Source organism: Delphinus delphis, chromosome 9 (genome assembly GCF_949987515.2).
Source record: "Delphinus delphis chromosome 9, mDelDel1.2, whole genome shotgun sequence".
In the NCBI taxonomy this organism is placed as follows: Eukaryota; Metazoa; Chordata; class Mammalia; order Artiodactyla; family Delphinidae; genus Delphinus; species Delphinus delphis.
The window spans coordinates 61793043-61816151 of record NC_082691.1 but is presented as its reverse complement, the minus strand read 5'-3'; the positions used below and the strand labels follow the sequence as shown (position 1 = coordinate 61816151).

General features: G+C 54.0%; 1 protein-coding gene across 10 annotated transcripts in view; it reads left to right on the top strand.

Annotated features, from left to right (window-relative positions):
- CRHR2 (corticotropin releasing hormone receptor 2) overlaps positions 1-20964 on the top strand; it is a 45005-nt gene extending 24041 nt beyond the window's left edge. For 3 of the 10 annotated variants that reach the window (XM_060019923.1, XM_060019927.1, XM_060019931.1), the window contains 9 exons: positions 6256-6341; positions 7750-7859; positions 8253-8370; positions 10211-10364; positions 10894-10954; positions 12419-12491; positions 17293-17378; positions 18115-18156; positions 19363-20964. In XM_060019923.1, the coding sequence (XP_059875906.1) occupies positions 6256-6341; positions 7750-7859; positions 8253-8370; positions 10211-10364; positions 10894-10954; positions 12419-12491; positions 17293-17378; positions 18115-18156; positions 19363-19711 (1079 nt within the window). In that variant the 3' untranslated portion in view covers positions 19712-20964. Of the gene's footprint in view, positions 1-6255; positions 6342-7749; positions 7860-8252; positions 8371-10210; positions 10365-10893; positions 10955-12418; positions 12492-17292; positions 17379-17550; positions 17687-18114; positions 18157-19344 lie in introns of all 10 variants that reach the window. The other 7 variants (XM_060019926.1, XM_060019930.1, XM_060019925.1 and 4 more) reach the window with 5 other exon arrangements.
- Positions 20965-23109: the final 2145 nt, after the last annotated feature.

The window sequence follows — 23109 nt, the reverse complement described above, 5'->3', positions numbered from 1 at the left end:
GGGTGTCATGGCGACGAGCTGCTAGGGATGCCTGGATGGAGGGAGCCCTGCACAATAGGGGCTGGAGCAGGGGTAGGCACCTCCTCCCACTTGCCCCTTCCCTGGGGAGGCCAGTGATCTCACACAGTGAGCTGGATTCCACTCACACCTCTTCCCTTTTTATGGGCCCACTGTGGTCTCCATGAAGCTGCTTTTCCCTGACTCAGTTTCCCCACTGTCTGCTGTAAGTGTGGACATTTACCCCTGCCATACATACTCAAGGACGGAGGGGCATCATGGGTGAAAAACCCTTCAGATATAGAGAGCTGAGGGTTTGGGGAGGTCCAGAATGGACAAGGGGGTCTGGAGAGCAGCGTCCACACAATACTGAAGAGAGGGGAAAGAAATGCCCTTCTCTCATCCCAGATGTCACGAGCAGATGGCCCCGAGGAGGCCCTTCCCAACCTGATGACTGGGTTGGTGATAGCAGATTCCCGATCTCTCAACCCAGCAGGTTGGTCCTGAGCTTGGGTGAGCGTCACCAGCTGCCCCCACCTCTGCCCCACCAACGTGCGGTGATTAGATCAAGACGGGGAATGTTCAGACTTAACTCAGGGAGATGCACATTGTTTGGGAAGCTCAGGGAGACCGTGCTATTGGCACCACGACTGTACCGTGTTTTCCCCAAATGGTCTCTTAACTGGAGGTGAAAAGCCCACAGTATCACTGCCTAGTCCAGGCAGTAGAGATCTTTCCCGCAAAAGAAAAGTGACCTAAGGTGTAGGTCCCAAGCCAGACAGGAAAGAGATAGCTAGGTCTGCAGTAGTCCAACTGCAGGAAAAGCAGTAAGGGGACCGAGGGTGGCATATCTGGCCCTTCAGGCATTTTCTGCTCTGGGGGTCCAGACACTAAGTGGCTAGGACCCTGCAGAGGTGGCACAACTGACTACATCTTCTGGAACACAGGGTAGCAGGGAGAGCCTCTCCCTTCCAGAAACACTGACTCCGGGATCTCCCGTAAGAAAGTGTGTCCTGGGGGAGAGAGATCTATTTCTGCCTCTTCATTGCTGGTGACCGTGGACATGTCTCCCTCTTTGGGCCTCTTGAGACCAAATGAAGGAGAAGTTGCCTCGCCCTCTTAAATTGCCAAGGAGATGCCTGCTGACTCAGTTCCCAATTTACTTTCTTGCCTGGAACCTGGAGGATGCTGACCACAGGTTTGCTATTTCAGATGGACACCCCTACCCAGCAAGGGCTGGACTTACAGTGTCAACAGTTCTGGCAGCGGGGCTCAGAGTGTGCCATGAGTGTGCGACTCAAGGTGCTCCTGCACGTGGGACAGTTTTGCATTTGCCGTGCAGCTTGACAGAGCCTGGGCGTCCAAGGACAGACTATCCTCTTGGCCCACCCTGAGCCTCTCATTCTCATTTGGAGTTCCCCGGTAGCCTAGACAACAGCACCACCTCGGTCCATCCTGAGCCCCTGTGTGCGCAGCTCTGTGTAGCCCTGAAGAAAGGGCCAGAGGTGACCTAGGCCTTGCCACCCCTACTCCTTAGCTAGCTGGGAAGGCATGACCCCTTTACAGAAATCAATGAGAGAAAAATACCGACCCAGCATGAGCTAAGAGAAGTGAGCAGCTGACCCTCCAGGGTCTGGAGCTGTCGTGGAAGCACCTGGAGGTACTAGGACTGAAGCTGGGCATTGAAGAGGGTCATGGATTATCTTGACCTTCTTGGCCTGGGCCCAGGGCTATGGGCTGAATGGGCAGAGCGGGGAGGGGTAAGTCTTAGGCGCTCTCCAAGGTTCCCCACCTGCGTTCATGGTGGGAAGTGGGCAGTGGTAGCATTTTGCTGTCCGTGGTGCTGAAAATTTCAGTCCTGCACATGACCTCATCCCTTCGGTAAATATTGCTTCTGGCCCTTCCCATCACCCTGTCAGCACCCTCCCACCCTCACTTCTTGTCATCTTCTTTCCCGACAGCCAATGACGACATTGCTTCTCCACCATATTCCCACTCATCCCTATGCCCAGCCTGTCTCTGGCACTCTCTCCCTCATAACCACCCCAAAAAATGGGGTCCCTCATGGTCCCCATCTCCCATATATTGCCAGTTCGACTATCAGAGATAGAAGTGCTAACCTCGGGAGCGCTTAAAAGTGATGTATGGGTGTCTGGGGTTGTCACAGTGGCTTGAGGGCACTACTGGCAGTTAGCAGATTGAAAAGGAAGCCAGACAGGAAGGAGATAGCTAGGTCCACACAACGAATACTTGACCCACCTGAGATGCCAGTAGCATCACGGAGAAGCAGTTTACATTCCTTTTTATGAGTGGGGAAAGTGGGGCTGAGAGGGACGGGACTTAGCCAAGGTCACTTAATCAGCCAGAGACAAAATTACAGCTAGAATTTCGGCTTCCATCTTCTCCCAGCCAGGCTCCTGGACCTCTCAGGTGACTGCCCAAATCAGAAGCTCTTGTCAAAGTGTCAGCATCTGAAAGGGACAGAGCACATTGTAATGAGGGCTTTCAACAGGCCAGGGCACGCTGCAGGAGAGTGCAGGCTTCCCAGACCACAGAGCTCTGGAAGAGAAGACCTTGCCTGCATCACCCAGACCCTAATGCCCCTGGCAGACTACACTGCACACCATTGGCATCGATCTTCAGTGGAGGCACCTGCGTTGCTGTGGTAACAGGCACCCACCTCACTACATCCATCCCCACAATTCTGGCCTGACCATCTGCCCTCAGACTCTCCGTGCGCATCTTCCTGTGGGTCCCAGGGGGGACTCTTCCTGTCTTACTTTCTCCTGTCCAAGGCTGTGCCTGAGGGCGCAGTGTCCTCATTAGCCAGCTCCCCTGAAGTGCTGGGAACGTCTCTCTTCCAGTCCCCTGGTACCCAGTGTCTATAGCCAGAGCCTCATTCCCAGGCATGGCTGGGCCCCCAGAGGGAAGCTCCCTCCCACCACTACATCCCACATCTCAGACCCTGCCTTCCAGGGTTTCAACAGACCTGAGTCAATTTGATTCAGCCCACGTATACTCAATGGCTCACTCCTGAGGAGGGAACTGTTGACTCCAATATGGTTTCTTCCTACTTGTCTGTCCCCAGGGAGCTCAAGTTCTGTAGCAAAGAAAAGAAGGATCAATTCTAAAGAGATGAGACTCATAGTGAATTACGGCAAATGCTCTAAAAGAGATTTTTCTTTTTCAAAACTATGTTGTACGATAGTGGATTGTGAAGTAAATTTAGTGGGTTGTGACTAGTATTTGTATATAGAATAAATATAATTCATTAGAATGTAATAGAAAGAAAAATATTATAGCTGTGGTCAAGATAAATTTCACTTTGTGAAACTGGATTCAGTCATGTGAGCAGTGTGTGTGTGTGTGTGTGTACTGGACTGTGACATGAAATGGATATGTGGCTGTAGTTCAAGGGCAATAGAGTGTGAAGACCTATGTTTCAAGAGATGGGAAGACATAGAGGAGGTGTTTAGAGAAAAAGAAGAGATTACGGAATACCTTGGGTGTTGGGGAAGCCTCCAGGAGGAGGTGGCATTAGTGCTGGGGGTTAAAAGGTAAGTAGGAGTTTGTAGGGATATGTGCATGCGTAAAGGGTGAGAGTGCGGAGGGTGTCTCAAGGGGTGGCTCGGTACGGAGCTCGGTGTGTGCCAGGCCTGCTGGTGTAAATGCCAGCTGCCACAGAGATGCGTCAGGAAAGTTCGGCTGGGGCCCGGGTCAAGGGCCTTGAATAGCACACCAAGAAAGTTGGACTTTATTCCCAAGAGCAATAAAAAGCTGCTGATGACTTTTATTCAGAAATCAGCATGATCACTCTGGCAGTGGGGGTAAAGGATAGAGAGTCGAGGGGGGCAAGAGATGAAGCCAGGAGGCAAGATAGGAGGGTGTTGTGCCAGTGCAAGGTGACTAGAGAGTGGGTGGAAGGGTGGGCAGGAGAGGGATGGACTCCGGAAAAAGAAAGAGGAGACAGAATCCACGGAGCTTGGTACCCCAGGGGCATTGATGTGAGGGACCAGAAAGGTCTCAGATGTGCAGCATCTCTATCCTGACCCCCTCCTTTCCGCAAGCCCGCCCCATGGTCGGTACCACCACAAGATATCATACTTGGGAGATGAATATTCTGAGGTCTTGTCCTCAGGGAGCCCCACACTGATGTGAGACACCAGACTCACCCACCTGAACAACTGAGGCCAGGTCATGAGCAAGGGCTGGAATGTGGGGCTCAGGCTGTCAGGACTGAGAGGGTTGGGGGTGTTGGGAGGCTCAGGAGAAAGAGGCTCGTGAGATGCAAGCAATCAAAGAGGCCTTCCTGGAGGAAGGAGCTTAGCACTGACTTCAGAAAAGCTAGATGACATCTAGGAACACATTCACAGAAGATAAATTTTTCTGCCCTTTGAACCATAGCCAGGATCAGGGTCTGTCTCACCTCACGCAGGCCTGTTGAGAAGGACTCTAAATCCCCATTAGGGAGGGACTGTTCATTTTACAAAATCACCCACCATCCCAAAACGCCTTTACATTGGTCCCGTTGGTTTCACCCCATACTCTGTCCTTTAGGTCAGTAACATCACTGACCCTATGCATGAAATTCTCTTAACATACAACCCTTCTTTCTTTCTCTTAACATACAACCTGTAGTAAAACAATCCTGTAGAGGGAGAAAACCCAAGTGGGGAATTGGGTGCCATGGTCAGGGGCTAGGAGCTAGTGTCCTCATATTGGGGTCAGAGTCGGTGTCAGACCAGCATTGGCCTGACTGACTCATACTTGGGCCAGGGACCTGCCCGAGGCAGGCCTCGCTGACAGGTGACAGGCCCAGGAGGCAGGAATAGGCCAGTAAAAATCCCGAATTTGAAAAATCTATAAGCTCAGAGCACCAAATTAAAAAACAATTAGGCTAATAGAATCTCCCCCATTGTTTCTGCTCTTCAGCAAGTGCTCCTTCGTAACTCCATTGCTTTTAACTCACTGTTAGCTCAGCGGAAGTGGATTTTTAAAGTAACTTAATTATTTCAGAACTCATTGCTTCCAAAAACAATCTAAGGTTTCCCCTTCAGCTCTGTGACTCTGTGCTCTGTGAGCTGTTTTTTTAAAATTAGCTTTATATTGTGATTCTAACGTAAGCCCAAAAGAAAAATCCACAAACAACTGCCCATTAGCCAGAGAGCAGAACGCTGGTACAAATTATCCCCAAACAATAGATCGTTTAGAATTTGTAAGTAAGCGGGGGAGGTAGGGTACATAAGACAGCGAAATGCAGAGCAGAGGCTGGCAGAGGGCTTTGGAGTTATCAGGTGTGAGGCATTTCTCTGGATGGAAGTGACGATGGGCTACCTGGAGAGCGTGCCTTAGGAGCTAGATCTTGACAGTCAAACTAGGATTTAAAGAAAATATGCGCATTCCTTGAACTTCATACGTCTCCCTTCAATAAAACCCTCACTTCAGTACATCAGACACTGATGCTCTGAAATGTCTTTGCCCACATCACATTCCAACTTTAACACAGAGCCAGGTTCTCAAACATTTAGAGATCACATGGTGGTCTCCCAGGCAGCCGCAGCTCAAGGTCAGCAGCGCAGTCCTGTTTCCCCATATTGCCGTCATTCCGGTACCGCTACTCAGTAGCCTAGGGGTTAGGAACATAAACCCTGAAGTCAGACCTTCTGGGTTTGAATCTTCTCATCTTTGTATCCTTGGCAAGCTGCTTGATCTCCCTGTGCCTCAGTTTTCTCATCTGTAAAATGGGTTAATCTCAGTACCTACTCCATGGGGTTGCCTGAGGATTGCATGGACGAGTGTGAACAAAGCAGTTAGAAGAGGACCTGGTACAGGGCAAACACCTGCTGTAGAAATAGTGACTATGGTGAAAGTGGAAGTGCTGATACTGGTGGGAAAAGTATGGATCTCAGGAGCATAAAATGATTGCGATTAGGATGGAAACTCTTTGGCATGCTGAAAGCAGTGAATGTTCAGCCACATCCCAGGGCTCACGGTGGGGTTCAGTTTCAAACAAAATTAAAGCGAGTGTACAAAATGCTAGTCAAAATTGTATCAGAAACGGGTTTTATCATGCCTTTTAGCTACCATGAGTGGTAAGGCTTTTGTGCACTTTTCACATGAATGACTTTCACGTGAACGTTCAGACGTGTTTCCCGGCCTAGAGAGGCTGAGACATAGGGACCTTATCCTGTGGGCACTAGGGAGCCAGGGAGTGTTCTTGAGGAGGGGAGTGACCCGCCTCTTGGTGCGTGTTTGTAGGGAATGCCTACCGAGAGTGCTTGGAGAACGGGACCTGGGCCTCACGGATCAACTACTCACAGTGTCAGCCCATTTTGGACGATAAGGTGAGTGGCTCCCACCTGCCTCACCCCTGGTCCTGTACAGGTAGTAGGACTCAGAGCACAGAGGATGCCAAGGGTGGCAGAACCAGTCCTGTGTCACCCACCCACCCCGTTCTTGCACCTCTTGCCACCACTCTATGCCCCCTGCCCTGTGAGAAGGGGACGTGGAGGCTCACCTTCAGGAGAGCTCAGCTGGTGGAGGACACCAGCAAGGTGGCACATGGCACGAGAAGGGGATGACCCTGTAACCAGTGCCCCGACATCTAACAGGCAGTGTGACTTCCTTCCTCCTCTGGACCTCAGTTTCCCCGTGTGGCATTCTGACTCTAAGACTCCACGTGGAAACAAGTGCAGCCCCCAGAAGGGCAGTCCCCACGGGAAGCTGGGTCCCACTCCGACCTCACCAGCCCCCCTTGCTCTGGTGCTGGATTCCGTGTTATCTGCGGTGCCAGCTTCCTTCCTCTTGAAGCTTCGCCTCGTTCCTGACCCCAAATGATACATCCCACCCCATCCCTCTCCTCCTTTGCCCATTACGGCCCCCAGTGGGGCTGAAACTTTTCCTCAAAAGAAGTCCAAGTTCAGAGGAAAAACATCTGTCTGCCCTGAGAAAGTGATTCTACAGAATGCGAGCCAAAGGGGTCTGCAGTGAGGGCCACAAGAGTGACAAGTGGGATGGGCCATAAAGGAGAGAAAGAGGTCCCCTCCTGCCCTCTGCCGTCACCTCTTCGTCTCACAGCCCCTCTGAGCAGTGGCAAACCAAAGCGGTGTGGGGTGGCGGGATAGTCTGCCCTGGCAGGAAGGAGTATTTTATCGTTGCCTCTGTTCAGAATTGCCAGCACGTGGTGATAATAAAAAGCAGACTGATTTTATTTGGTCTTAATATTGCTCTTAAAATCTCTACAGATAAGGTACCCCCTCACTGCTGCACCCCGGGCAGACTGATCCCAAGGCACCCCCAGACCTGCCATAGGTCGCTGCTTCTGAGACAGGAGGACAGGTTGGCTCCATCGTACAGATATCAAAACTGAGTCCCAGAGATATAAATCAATACACCTTCAGTTGCTCAGCCCGTTAGGGTGTGAGCTGAGATGAAACACAGGTGTAGCAACTCCCATTCCAGAATTAAAAAGAAAATAGGTTCTACATGCCCATATCTCTGGCATAACTCAGAATACACTGTGCTCAGATCTGCCCTCCAACTGCACAGGGGACACCTGACCACAGCCATTTATACCAAGAGCCACGCAGGGCCGACAGGAGAGAGCTCTGGGTGCCAGGTGTGGTGGTGACACTTGGAGCCTCTTCTGCCCCCAGGGTCAGGACGCACAGGGTGGCCATTGCTAGAGTGCCTGGCCCCACCCTCCACATGCCCCAAGCCTCTGTCTGCCCGTGTGTCTGTCTGTGTGTCCAGCAGAGGAAGTATGACCTGCACTACCGCGTCGCGCTCATTATCAACTACCTGGGCCACTGCGTGTCTGTGGCAGCCCTCGTGGCTGCCTTCCTGCTTTTCCTGGCCCTGCGGTGAGTCCACCCCGCCCCTGCTTTTTCTCTGCCCTCCTCCCACGGCACCCCTTCACCTCACCCATTCTTAGCTCCTCTCTGGGGTCCCTGGAGCCAACGGACAAAAGGGGCTTGGGGAGGTGCCTGGGCACTGACCGCTGGCGGGCATGCAGGAGGCAAAAAGGGAACCAGCTCTGGAAGACCCAACCGTGGTCACCGCGAATGGGAATTTGGTTCCTGGTGCAGCCCTGCCTTCACCCCAGGCTGAGTCTCTCCCTTGCCTGAGGAGGGGGTGGCAGGGGGTGCAGGCCCAGCTGCCCCATGACACCAGCTGCCCCCTGCCCCCCGCCCCAGCTGAGCTCTGAGCCCAGGTGCAGCCTGTCCCGGCTGATCCCTGCCCCGGTCGTCCCGCAGGAGCATCCGCTGTCTGCGGAATGTGATTCACTGGAATCTCATCACCACATTCATCCTGCGAAATGTCACGTGGTTCCTGCTGCAGCTCATCGACCACGAAGTGCATGAGAGCAATGAGGTCTCTGGGTAGAGGTTTGGGGCCGGACCTGGGGGACTCTGGGCTCTGGGGGCCCCCATCTCTCTTGCCCAGTCCTCGCGTGCAGACCCGAACCTGAGCTCACCTGCACCCATTCATTGTCCCTCCAGAGCCAGGGGTGGGGGAATGGGGCTCCAGGCCGGGGTCTGGGGAGCAGCACAGACCTGACAGCAGGCTTTGGGTTATCCCCGTCTTGTGACTTTAGCACCTCCCAGAGATTCCTTAGAGAAAAGGAGGCTGAAATTAACCTCTATTGAGCTTTAGAGCAATTCATTCCAATGAGAGACCTGTAGGGATTTCGCCCCCATTATACAGACATGGAAACTGAGGCTCGGGGAGGTTAGATGACACTGTAATGATGCCTCTACATCTGGGCCACCAGGACCTTGAGCAGCCAGCACGTTAGCTGCCCACGGTGGATTTGTGTCAACCACTGTAGTACTGTGTCCACGTCGTAAAACCAGAGCCCAGCGTGGAGCCGTGCGCGGAGCTCTTTGGCCCACCGTTAGAGACTGCGCAATACATCGTCTCTGGATGGCTAGACCTGAGCGCACACCCAGCCTGGCTTGACGCCTCACTTGGCCCCATGCTGAGCCCTGCCTCAGCACCAGTGGAATTCAGTCAGTTTGGGGTGCCCTGCAGCCCCATGTTGGCTTGTACTGACAAGGCATTGTTAACTCGGAGGAAAACCAAGATTGGGAGGAGGGGATCTTTCGCATTCCGCCTCAGCAGGACTTTCTCAGAACAGAGGAGACAGGTGGCCGCATGGGGCCCGAGATCAGGGCTGGGACCATGGAGGAAAGTCACTGGCTGTGATCAGCTCAGCTGATTGATCGTCTGACAGCCCAGCTGTTAGAGCCGGACAGAGAGGCGCTGAGCTGTCCAAGAGGACAGTCAGCTCCCCATCACAGGGCTCCTCTAACCACCAATCCCCACATCCTCAGCTCTGAGGGTGCCCTGGTGACGAATCCCTGGGGAAGATGGCCAGGTAGGGTCAGTTGAGAAGAGCTCTGGCCTGAGGCCAGACCTGGCCGTGGCCCAAGGTGGCTCTGGGCAGGCTTGTCCCCCGAGGGAGGGGTAGTAACCGTGCTCAGAAGGACAGGGACAGATTCCCATCAGCTGAGAAGGCAAATGGCACCAACATTCATTTCTTGGCGCCTGCCTTTGCCACCTCCATCTTCTTGAACCAACCTGCAAGATGGGATTATTCTTTTCTCTGCAGCACGATGAGGTTCAGAGAGGTATGGCCAGTTGCCCGAGGTCCCGGTGTAAGGAAGTCTCCCTCCGGAGACGGCAGAGATGACACTAAGCCCAGAATCTCCTAAACCCAGAGATTTGGGAGGGTCACCTCCACCGCTGCAGCTCACCTTCACAGACCCTGTACTAGTTCAATAACAATTTTCTTCTAATTGACTCGCTATTTTTTTTCTACATGAAATTTCATAGTCCATCCCGAAACGGAAACCAGTCTGACTCGCTGTGAAGTGAAGGTGACCCTCAAAAAAAAGTGACGGTGAAACACGACAGTGCTGTTCAGTTCTAGCCTCTCCGTGCAAAGATCTCAGAGTCAGACTCCCTCTTTCTTTTATGAAAAAGGAGATTAGAAAACACTGGTGAGAAGTCAGACCCCCTGGTACCAGGGGAGCCTGGCACTTTCTGGAAAATGTGGAAGAGAAAGGATGAAGCTTCCCAGAATGAGGTTCAAGGGTGTTTAATGCCATGTCCATGACTCAAATCAAACGACCTCCCCTCCATCAGCGCCCAAGCTGTGCACTTGGGCCTGGGCCCCAGGCAGCCACTGACTGCTGCCTGCCCTGCGCAGGTCTGGTGCCGCTGCATCACCACCAGTTTCAACTACTTCGTGGTGACTAACTTCTTCTGGATGTTCGTGGAGGGCTGCTACCTGCACACGGCCATCGTCATGACCTACTCCACCGATCGCCTGCGCAAGCGGCTCTTCCTCTTCATTGGATGGTGTGAGGGTCCTGGGGGGACCTGCAGGGTCTAGTGGGGAGAGGGTACTGCTGACAGGGTCACCTCCCTTCATCTTGGGTCCAAGGACCGGATCACATTCCTGTCTACCATCCCCAGGACAGTCCGAGGATGCAGCCACTCCCCTCCATGCTGGAGAGGAAGAAGCAAATAGTCCCTCTGAAAGGACAGTCCACAAATAGCCTTCCTCTTCTTGCCTGGAATGGCCAATCCAAAGACCTTTGTCTCTGGCTTCAAAAGAAAAGCTGGCCAGCTCCACTTCTCTATCAAAAAATCTCAGAAAATCACGCTGTCCCCTCATCTCTCTGACCTGCTTGGAGGGGACGGCTGAGGGTGAGGGAGGGATGGGGGCAGGGGTCTAGGGACAGGGCCCCTCAAGGTCATGGATGGCCTGCAGTTAGATGATTGGAAACAAGATCCTACCCCTTTGTGGTTCCTCCCCACACTGTGTTCTACAAGAGGGGCTCCTGACCATCTGTCTGTCCACTGCAGCTGTGTCTGTCCTTCTTTCAGGCATCCCCTGCCCCATCATCATCGCCTGGGCCATTGGCAAACTCTACTATGAGAATGAACAGTAAGTAAGGACGGGCCAGCCATGGGGCTCAGAGGGATGTTAGGACAGGTCAGCCACGGGGCAAGAATTGCAGCCACGCCAGGACAGTTCACTTTTCCATTGTCCTTAAATTGAGAACATTTCCTTGGCACCCAGAGGTACTCATGCGATAGGTGTCAAGTCGACTTTGTTGAATTGAGTTAGGAATCGTTCCTTTAAGCACCCAACGCACGACCCCCTTAGCCTTTGGTAGGGCGGCCTCCTGGAGTTGGATGTGGCAAGTCTGGCTCCAGGCTTTCAGCTCAGAGCACCTCCAGCTGTGGTACTGAGCCCCTCACAGATGCCCGGGCCAGGCCAGTGGAAGCTTGTTTCATTCTGGCATCCCAGTCTCTTCCTGGGGTGCAGTGTTCCGTGCTGGGACCCTCTCTGCACCAGAGACTTTGAAATACTCAGCCTCGGCCCAGATGATGGCAATTCTGGCTGCAGGTCAGCCAGGGAACGGCAGGGAAGTTGGGTGCCACCAGCTGAGAAAAGAGGGGACAGAGGAATGTCAGTATCTGTATACAAATATTCAAGGGGTCTCTGAGGATGGAGGGAGCAGATGGGATCTGGGGGCAGGGGGTAGGAATGGCGTGGGTTCTGAGAGCTCAACATTAGGAAGAGCTCCTAACGATAAAAGCTGCCCAAGAGTGAGAGGGCTGCCTTGAGAGGTAGTGAGCTTCCCATCAAAGCGGGTGTTTAAGCAAAGAAAAGTAAAAAAACAGTGCTGGGAGGCTGCAGGGGAGAATCCTGCCTGAGGCAATGTGCACTGGATGACCTCTGAAGTTGCAGAAGACACAGAATTTCCTGAACTCTGTGGGGCCCTTTCTGAGGTCCAGTAGGAGTTGCTGGCAGAGCCAGACTGGGTCCTGGGCCAGCCCTTCCTCCAGACCCTGAAGCTTCTTCACCCCCAGCATCCCCAAAGAATAACCAAGCCTCTAACAGGAGCAAGCTTCCTTCCCTGGGTGAATGAGGCCAGGGATCGGGCTAGGAGAAGGCTCCTGCCTCCACATCTGCTGCTTTGTGCGTCTGAGTGCCTGGCACAAGGAGAGGCGGGTTCCAAGCAATGCGGGAACAGGTGGTACAGGCAGTTGGGCCCTGGCCAGCGACGGGGAGCCCAGCTCTCCTTTCATGGGCCTCCTGCATGTCCAGCCCTGGGCCCAGCATCCTGGGATGGGGTGAGGGAGCAAGGAGAAGGAGGAGGAGACCCAGGACCTGCCTCAGTCTGCCTGGGGAGACCAGACCCTCCATGTAGGGCAAAAGGCAGCCCAGGTATGAGCCAGGGTGGTCAGTGGGGCTGGGGCTGTCCACCCAGGCTTCGGGGGAAGGAACAGCCATGGAGATTGGATCTCAGAAAGAGTCAAGACAGAGGACCCTGGCCCCGAGGCTGCAGTGGTCCCTAGGCTGTGGTTCAGCAGGCCACTTACAGCCACTCCATCTTTGCAGGTGCTGGTTTGGCAAGGAGCCCGGCGACCTGGTGGACTACATCTACCAGGGCCCCATCATCCTCGTGCTCTTGGTAGGTCCTCAGTGGGAAGTGGGACAGGGCTGGGCACCAGGAGGACAGCAGAGGACCCACCCAGCAGAGATGCTGGGGAGGGACAGGGTCTGGATCGGCCCCCCCGCACACATTCTGTACGCACCACCCCGCTGCCTGGCATCCCGCTCCCAGCTCTCCCTTCCTCGCGCTCCACGCCCTGATGCAGCCCTCTCCCCTCTCTGGCCCTCAGGTTCTGGGCAGAGAAAATCCGACTGGCAGATTTCTAATGCCTCCGACATCTGACATCCCCTTGTGAGGTACAAGCCAGGCAAGGAGGGCAGCTGGTGGCAAGAGAAGGGTCCGCGGGATTCTGTTCAGCTCAGACCTACTCTCCCTCTACCCGCAGCGACCCCCTCCAGGGCCCAGCCCACCGCCCCCAGCCTGGAGCAGTGGGACAAAGGAAGCATAACGAGCAATTATTCCTCATCCAGCTCCCCGCCCTTTGCCAAATGTATTAACATCTAAGGTATAATTGCTGCCAGGTATGTAAACCACAACGAGCTTTAATTAAGGTAGATTTTAAGTAGAGGCTGCATTCTGCAAAAAAAAAGAACCCATTGTATATCATATGCTAAAAAAAACAGACATACAAAAAAGCCCCATAAGAAACTGGCATTTACGTAAGACTTATTTCAGGCTTGTTAATTTCAGGCTCCTTAAAGGGCCACCTGCTCCCAGTGCACGATGCTTGAGAGAGCACCACCCCCTTGCACACAGCAGGTGCCTAATGGGGGTTTCTTTGGTCTACCTTGGAGACAATGACTGTTTATCTCTTTTTATTTCCTTACTCTCCTCCTTTTTGTAATTTCCTCAGGGATTCATTTGACCCCCCATCTTTGGAGTGTCCTTGATGTATACGAACCGGAGATGACTAGGAAGGTTTTTTACCCACTGCCTGAAATTCCACCCTCAGGGCTCCATTCATTTCAGAGATAGAAGCCAGTCCTTGTCAGCCGTCAGAAGGGGGAATCATTGTCCTTGGAGTCCTAGCTGCAATGAGTCACTGATGCCCCCCTCCACCAATGTGAGCGGAAAGGCTGGCTTGGGTGGGAAGCGAGCCCCCTCTGCAAAGATGTTGGACAGCAGTGAGGAAATGAACAGAGAAGGGGGACAGGCTTGGAAGGCACAGTGACAATACCCAACTCCCACCTCCTCTCCATGCCCCCTTCTCCGGTTCCACCCTCACCAAGAGCCCCGTGCTTGTCTTTCCCTTTGGACCCAGCCCACACCCAGCTATATGCATGGACAGGGCTTCCAGGTTCCAAGCTCAGCCCTTCCAGAAGCTCTATCTTCATTACTTCCGATCCTCACATCCTCGATGCCTGGAAGTAGGGATGATGCTCCCCGTTTCACAGATGAAGAACCTGGGAGGTGAAACAGCTGCTCAAGGTCATCACTAATAGTTAGCTGAGCTGAGACTGGAGGGCAGGTTACCCACCACCTCCCGCCATCCCTTCCTTTGGATACCCTGCCACCCCTGGCCTCCCCCAGCAGTCCACAGCTGTCTGAGAGACCCGTGCTCATTTCTGGGTTCTGGGAAGTGAGTTGGCTGGTTGGGTTTGCAGGAGGCTGTTGTCACTGTTGATGGCGTGGGAAAGGCATGAGCTCAGTGCTTTCCATGAGTATTTGAACCTGTGCCAACCTTCCCAGCTGGGCTCCATGGCTATCCCCACTGGACGGACAAGGAAGCAGAAGCTCAGAAACGTTAATTAAGTCATTTGCCCAAGGCCACGCAGATGCCAATCGGAATAGTTGGAATTAGAGCCATGCGACAAGGACTTGGTGGGAGGTGGTCCCAGGAAACACAACGAGGGGTGGGAGTAGAGGACAAGGAAGGGAGGAAACCGATAAACGTTAAGTGATAAGCAGGCTTCCATGGGGCAACACGTAGAAGAGTCTCAGAATTGACCCCTGGTCGGGCAGCAGGGTTACTTACCCATATGCTTCATGCCCCATCCGTGGAGGTTGCCCTGGAGACCTTGAATCCCCACATTTCCAGCTACCCTCTCCCCATTTTCAGGCTGAGCTAGCTCTCCTGGCACCAGAGAAAGCCCCAAGCTGAGAACTGTCCCCTGCAGCTACAGGTGAATGGTGTGTGGCACGTGAGGTCTGTCCGGTGAAAGCCTTGCCTCTTTGTTCCGTGGGTGGTGTCTTCCTCAGCAATATCCCGGCCGCCCCTATTCCAAATGGAGATCCCAGGGCCTCCACCTGCCACTGGGGATCTCGGGGGTGTGTCCAAGAGCGGCATTTGGAACAAGCGCCTTTGATGTGCATACTCTAGTGGGAGAACCCTGGTGTCCAGGGGCCTTGTGAGCAGGGATGTGAGTTGTCTGGGCTTTCTCTGTGGCCCAACCAGGGCCCTGAACGCAGTAGGACTCAGGACTTGGGCCTCTGAGACTCACTAGGCTCCACAGATCCAGGTGGACAAGCAGGCTGGCTATGTTGCTGGGCTTGGTGAATGTGCGCTACCAGGAGCTGCGATGTGATGGCAGCACCCCAATACCCAGAGCTGGAGGGGAGCAGAGGACACCCCCAAGGGCTGGGACTACCTCTCCCAGCCTGGGTTTAAAGGACAGAAGGAACCGTGTCTGAAGCCAAGGAGGAAGAGATGTCAGTCCCCCTTCCTCCCTCCCTGCCCGCCTCTGCACATGCGCAGACAGGGAGGGTTTGGAAACCAGGTGGGAGGGCAGTGTCAGCGGCTCCCTGGGGAAGGGAGGAAGGTGCCTGCAGTGAAGTGAGGTGGAGAAGATGTTGTAAAGGGGGAAGCTGGGAACCAAGCCCAAAAGGAAAGAGTGACTTTGGGGCTGCACAGACCAGCCTGAGGTGGGGTGTAGGCAGCATCACCAGCTCCTGCCTAGGGTGAGCAGAGGGCATAAGGCCTTGTCTCCCAGACCCTCCCCACCAGCCCCTGTCCCTGCTCTTGCCTCAGCACATGGAACAGCGCCCTGTAGCCCAGAGGTGCTCAGCAATTGCTTATTGACTAGATGGATGGGTGGTTGGATGGTTAGTGGATGTATGTACGTTACCTGTTGAATAAGTGGGTGAGTGGGTGGGTGGGTAGATAAACTGATGAATGGAATGTTGAGTAGATATTTAGATGGATGGATGAATGTTACATGTTAAATAAGTGGGTGGGAGGGTGGGTGGATAAAATAATGAATGGATGGTTGAGTAATATTTGGATGGATTAATGGATGGAGGGATAGATGGATAAGAGTGGGTGGATAACTGAGTGAATTGCTTAGTGGGTTTATGGACGATTAGTGAATAAGATTTAATGCAGGGAAATGTGGAAGAAATGAGAATATATTTTGAGTCCAACAACCTCTGTTCTCACAGAAGTCATGAAGAATCGGAAAAGGTCAAGTATTTTGTATCACTTGTGTGAGAAAATTAGGATCGGCCTATGTGTTAAAGTGACCTCACGATCCAAGGGCATAGACCAGAAACGCAGGAGCTGGAAGTTAGACAGGCCTTAAGAGGAAGCAAGGTGCGGTAGGCCATGGGCAGCCCTGGCTGAACGCTTCCACCACCCCTCGCCCTGGGTTCACCAGGCTGTGCTACTGTGGGCACTGGAACAGCAGGCCGTGGCTGAGGAGGGAGCCCCCAGGGCCCCAGAGTAGCCTCAAGCTTAGGGGTGATCCAGAGGCCACAGGGCTGTGTGTCCCGTGGTGTCTGCCTGTGTCCCCAAGCCTCAGAACTTAGGAGGCTCCAGAAATGACGGAATCTCAGGACCAGGACTTGGGAGGGGGTGTGTGTATAAACACACGCACACACTCAGACATGTGCACACACACGAGCCAGCAGACACCCCTGGGCTAATACGTATCTCCTTCTGACCCATGGGTATTTTCCTGTGCGAGGTCCCCAGGGTGTTAGGCATACAACACTCACTTCCCTGTCTACTCGCACCTGGAGATGGATGAAGAGAGACACGGGTGTGTCCATGTCCCCAGGTCCACACTCACACAGGAACACACCAAGGCAAACGCACAAGCACAGAGCACAGACCCACGGGGAGCATGGAGAAGGCAGCACACAGGCACACAGACAAGCCGACACGGTTAACAGGACACTTGCACACCCGCAGAGACCACCACATGCAGCACAGGGCTGCCCCGGGAGGCCACACGGGCAGGTCCCGGGGAGAGGCTGGGAGCGGCAGGCTCCGATGCTGAGAGAAGGCTCAGAATGAAGATAAGTGAGGCCCTTCCAGGAGCCAACTGCTGGAGTCAGCCCAGCAGCCTGTTCATCTCCATTGCCTCAGGCGTGTCTGCGAAGAATCTAGAGTTTTCCTGGGTGCAGGGGACGAATGGTGAGAGATTAATCACTCCTCCCAGCAACCGAGTTATTAATCACTCCATCTGGCCGGGTCTGCTCCACCAGGGCAGGACTGTCCTGTGTCCAAAGGGCCTCAGGGAGACCCTCAGTTGACAAGTGGGGGCCCTGCAGCAGCGGGGGCGGGCCGGGCAGAGCTCTGGGCGCTTCAGGAAGGAGTGACCTTTGTGCCCTTGTGCACTGCCTCCAAGGCTGCTTTTCCTCCCTGGGGTCAGGGTGTGGAGAAGCAGGCTCTGGAGTCCTCAGGTGACAGGGGACCCGGCAAGTGGGGTACCTGCCTGCCCCGGTGAGGGAGGAGCAGAGGTCTTGGGACCCCAGGCAGGTGCTGGGGTGAGTGGGTTGGGACGTGGATTCTCAGTGGGTTACAGGGGAGGTGGTTGCCTCTCCTCTCATCCCCACCGCGTGGTCCTTCCTTTTTCCCTCTCTGCCCCCGTCCCTCCAGATCAATTTTGTATTTCTGTTCAACATCGTCAGGATCCTAATGACGAAGTTAAGAGCATCCACCACGTCAGAGACGATCCAGTACAGGTGAGTGATGGGTGCCTTGACCCTCAGCGGGGGAGGAATGAGAAGGCCATCTGGGCCATCCCCCTGCCTCTGGGCGGGGCCCTCGCTCAGGCTCCCAGAAGAGATGCCAGCGAGTGAGGCCCCACGTGCCTCAGGGGCTCAGATGGGTCTTGTCACCCTTCCCCCTCCCCAGGAAGGCGGTGAAGGCCACCCTGGTTCTCTTGCCCCTTCTGGGCGTCACCTACATGCTCTTCTTCGTCAGCCCTGGGGAGGACGAGCTGTCACAGATCGTGTTCATCTATTTCAACTCCTTCCTGCAGTCATTCCAGGTGGGGCACGTAGTGGGATGCGGCCACAGAGAGCGCCCCTGACCTGGCGTGCTCAGGCACCCGTGCCCTCGCTGGCTTGGTTTAGTTCGTATGCACTGAAATACAAGCGCGTGCACATCCTGAACCCAGGCCCTGGCGCCGTCACTCCCACCCCAGGGCCCAGGTGGGCCCACCCCTGACTGGGTCAGGGTCACCCTAGCCTGCACCTCCTGCCGGCCCAGCCCCTGCTCTGAGGACTCATGGCAGCCTGTCACTCGCAGTGGACCCCAGTACACCTGCTCCACGATGGGGGTGCCTACCCAGCTCTGAGCCTCCGGGGTCCCGAGTCAGAGTGTTCCCCCAGTCATCCTGTCCGCTCTCCACCCCCCGACCCCCCAGGCAGAGTGGCTCCCTGAGCAGGTCACTGACATCTCCCTCTTCCTTCCCAGGGTTTCTTTGTGTCCGTCTTCTACTGCTTCTTCAATGGAGAGGTATGACACCAGGCCTGGGAGGCCTGTCCTCAGACCCCACTCCAGGGAAGTTTGAGGGGAGCCCCCCAGCCTTTTGGGCATCCCTGGCTCTGCTCAGCTCTGCTCTGGAGAAGGGAAGGGAAGTCTGGAGAAACCACCCAGCTTTGGGGAGACAGGAATCCTGCCTGAGGGACTCCAACCAGTTTAGAAGGTTGACTCTGCAGGTCAGAAACGATATACCGACTCTCTCATTGCACTCGGAGAGCTGGGTGGGCAGGAGCCCAGGCCGCAGGGGCTCACAGAAGAAGGAAGCCAGAACACAGGTGATGACAGGAGAGCGCTTTCCAGGAGCAAGTCAGGTGTGAGCCGTGCATCCAGGCCTTTATGGACCCAGGGAGCAGAAAGACACCAGCGCGTCCTTTTCTGTCCCCTGCCGCCGCAGAGAAGGCCACACGCCTGTGGGTGGGCTCCAGGGAGCCAGGCTCTGGTGAAACTTGGTTAGCTTACAAGGCCCAGAATCCCAGCGCGGCGGACTTGGGGGAGATGTTCGCTCAGGCCTGTGGTGGGTGAGGACACACAGTGGGTGCTGGGGCAAAGAGCAGACACCCTCCCAGGGCCCGAGAGCTTCCAGACACCCCAGAGGAGTGCCAGTGCCATCCTGAGGCCTCTTCGCCCGCCCGTGCACAGGGCAATGGTGGGGTCTGCATGCCTGGGTCTCTGTCAGTTAAAGCAGACCCCAGATAGGAAAGTCCAACAGTGGAGACCGGCACGTGCTGGAGGGCAGGGAGAGAAGGGGCCACTAAAGCAAGCAAACAATGCTTACGGAACAGTTATTCTGTTCAACCACGTGCCAGGCTAGCCTGTGGGGGACATGATCCAGTTTGCAGAAAAACTTCTTCCATTGCAATACAAATGAGAATAGAACAGCACCAGTGACGGGCAGGTCTTGCAATGACTAGCTCTCCACCTCAGCTGCGTGCTGTGGTAAGCAATGCAGATCTTTCAGGAGGTAGAGGAGGTCAGGGCTGCAGAGGAGGTGAGAAGGACACCTTTTGGAAACAGCCGGTCTCTGGATGTGAGGCTGGCAGTCAGGGGGCCGCCCCAGCCTCCCTTGGTGGCCCTGCAAGGGGCAGGGAGCAGGGGAGGGGACCGGCCGGGACCCAGGATTGGCCTCCACAGGCCCAGTTGAGCCGCCTCCTAACCCCGCAGGTGCGCTCGGCTGTGAAGAAGAAGTGGCACCGCTGGCAGGACCGTCACTCCCTCCGGGTCCCCGGGGCCCGGGCCGTGTCCATCCCCACGTCACCCACGCGGGTCAGCTTCCACAGCATCAAGCAGACGGCCGCTGTATGACCCTCAGTACCCTCACCTCGCCCATCGCTCCGCCATCGGGACAGCCTCTCCACCCTCCTCCAGCACCTTTCTCTGGGTTCTCCTGGCTGCGCAGGCTCTGATGGGGGCAGAGGGAGGGGGGAGACCAGCCCTCCAGGCCGGCAGGAGGGAGGCTATGCAGCAGCACGAGGGGCTCTCGGGAACCAGGGCCAGCTGGACCCCAAGTCTCAGTGCGAGAGGGAGCTGAGCCGGGAAGTCACGGGAACCCCCGGAGGAGAGCGGGTCACAGGGCTTCAGGCATTGCCCACACCAGCCTCTCTGGCTGGATCCTCACTGTCGCCCTGTTCACTGATGAGGAAACTGAGGCCCAGAGTCAGGGAGGGCCTGCCCAAGTCACACAGCTAGTTCATGACAGACCTGGGGCTCCTTTGCCCCACTCATGGCAAGGGTCTTCCCACCAGCGGCGGGGTGATGGTTGGTCCCACCCCCTGCCTTCTGCCTCTAAGTTCTGTGGCGCCCTCTGCAGTTGGAGGGAGGCACAGCAGCTGGAGTAAGATTCATTCCACTGGCTTCGTCCCTGGGACTCTCACTTAGAGAAGCCTCACCTACACCCCATCCTCCTGCCCCTCGGACCCTTGGAAGGATGCTGCCTCCTTTCCTGAGAGCCCTCTTCTCAGCCTAGTCCACCGATTCAGGGCCTTGGGGAGGGGCAGGTGGGGAGGAAGAGGTTGCCAGGGCAGCCGTACACGCTTAGACCAACCAGATACAGGGTGTAGGACGAAACGGGGAGGAGACACGTGGGGGACGACAGGCTGGGAGGAGTAGGGTAGGAATAGCAGAAACCAAAGTACGTCTTTGGTGACTGGAACTAATCCCTCAGCCCACCCCTGAGACTGGGCTTCGGCCTCCCCTTCAGAAACAACATCTCCACTGTCTGTGAAATAAACTGTGCCTCTGTGGAAACCCGGCCTCCTCCCCTCAGGTTTGAAGGCGTGCTGTGGGCCAGGGGCGGTGGGCTGGGTCCATCATCATTTGCAGAGACGCTCGCCCTGGCCTGGGGCCGGTTCTCCCTCTCCACCTGTGCCTGCAGGTCTGTCCCTTATCGTTTGCCCAGGCCAATATCTGCCCCTCCTCTCCAGCTGAAGGCAGTTTAATTCATCGTGAAGGAGAGGCCTAGCTCCCCAAGCAGGCCATGGCCTGTCCCTGTTATGGAATCTGGAGGGAAGTGTAGAGCAGCTCCCCTCCCCCCACTGCAGTCTCCGTGAGCCACAACCAGGGCCATCTCCATCCTGGCCTCCATCCACCCTTCCCTCCAGGAGAAGGTGGGAGTCAAGGGGCCAGAGGAGCCATCAGGCTGGGGATCAAAAGGGCTTTTGCTCTAGGTATGCCCCCTCCCCCATTTTTTTAAAATTATGTGTCCCATCTTGCACATTTTTAAGTTGACATCTAATATTTTTCACATAAGTTTTAAAACTTGTGCGGGATGTGATTTCTGGCATTTGGTAAATATTTACATTTTAAAATAAAACTGCCCCAACCCTTTAAAGTACATCTTATGAAATCCAAACGCAGCAGTGATTTCATACTCTCATCTATTTCAAAACAAAAAAAACAAAACCCACAACCTGCTCTTCTTTAACAGTTGGAAATTCTAGGTTGTTCCTTTTCTCTTTGAACCTATGTTTTCACTCCATTCCCCCTACAGAATTGTTTTTGCTAATGCAGCACTTTTTACCGTTGCAAGTTTTTTATCGCTCACCTTATCATACTTCTCTGCCACAAATATATATTTAGAAATCGGAATTGAAATAATTTCCTGCGACCAAAGTTTCTAAGAGTTTTTTAGAAAGTCTTCTGGATTGAGTTATTACAACTAATTTTTGATGTAAAATATAAGGTACAGTTGATTAAAACAACATAGATACTAAAAATTTTATAAGTAATTGTTAAACCTAAAAAGGAAAATACTGAAAACACATCTTAGTGAAACAGATAAGAAATTAATTATTTGTGAATCTGTGGATGAATCAGGATTCAGCATCATTTTCTTTTTCCATTTTTAGAGCGCTACATGCTGAGAAGCCTTTCACACAAATAAGGAGATGTCGTCCAATTCTCCGAATTCCTTCTGAGATGCGTGCCCAAAATTGCAGGGTGATTTATCATCAGAAATGATCTGTCAACTGGCCACTTGATTAAGTCCTCTTTAAATCTGGCTGGGAAAAATGAAATGAAAAATCTCAGACTTGTCTGAGTTCATAGTAGGGGCCACAAATCCTGCTTGAATAAATGAATGAGAGCCAGATCCCCAGAAACTTCCAGACGTTAGCTACTACGCTTTGGAAGGAGAGCCTGTATAGAAGGGACCCTCTGAGGTAGAGTCCCATGTCCAGTCTGGATATCTGCTTGTTGGACAAATGCCTGAGCATGGAGGGGCAGAGAGGAGCTGATTCTAGATCTGGAAGAACGAAATTCATCCCTCAGCCTCTGTTGTGAATACAACAAAGTAATTAATTGTGATTCTTAATTAGCTCTTCAGGGCACTGAGTAAGGCTCCCTCTGGTTCCCTGAGGCCCAACTGGCGATAAACAATCAGCATCATGGATCCCCATGGAGGCCCCTCTGCCCAAGAAGGTGGAGAAATTCAAAGACCTGCCATTTCTTCCTGCCTCCTCCAGTTCTGGCCTCCAGTTCTCTGGGGAAGGCTGGTGGTAGACCTGTGAGCGACCCTGCAGCTGCCTCCTTTCCTTCTTATTCTTCCAGCTCAGCCCCAAATACATCGTCGTTTCAGGGCTTTCCAAAGGGTGCACTAGGGGTCTGTGTCGCTAGTTCCTAAGCAAATGAACTCCCCCAGCCCTGTGTCTCTAAATCCATCTCATTCCTCTGCCTGACACAGGTTCTGGGCTCTCCCCAGCACCATCAACAGGCACACCTGAATGGTAAAGTCTGCATCTGAAGGAATGAGGAGAAAGAAGTTCTTCCTTGGAAATGGGATGGATTCTCTTCCCTAGAAAAGTATAAATGTATAATGTGCAAAAATACAGCGTATTCAATAGCACACGACATGTCTACAGAAACCGTCAAAGGAACCACGGATCCAAGTTTAAAAGCCCCCGACCTCCGGATAAAATGTAAATACTCTGATTTAGCTAATAAGAATTCCCTGTGTTGGTGGTGTGTGTTAGAAGCACCAGGGCATTTAAAGCCGCACAGGTTTCTGAGCCCACTCCAGACCTCCCGAAACACGATCCCGGGAGGTGGAAACTCGCACTTTTAACAAGCATCCTCACACAGGAGGGCCCTGGGAGCCCCCAGCACACAAGGTGTGTCCCGTGCTGTGTCTCCCACTGGCAGTGGGCAACTCTTTCCCGAATCCTCTTCAGTGGCCACACTCACCTACAGTATTTATGTAAGGTTGGCTCTCCTCCAGCAGGCCATGAACGGCATGAGGGCAGGGGCTTGTCTGCCCCAGCCCTGAATTGCCAGTACCCAGGAAATGTCAGGGTTTCAAGAGAGAGATTTCATTTGAACTAAGGGTTCCAAAAGCATGAATCTGAAAACCACTGAATCTGCACAATTTTAGTGCCTTTGTTACCGACCTGGGTCCTTGGATTCTTTAATCAGTAGAAGTTGATAGGAGGTCAG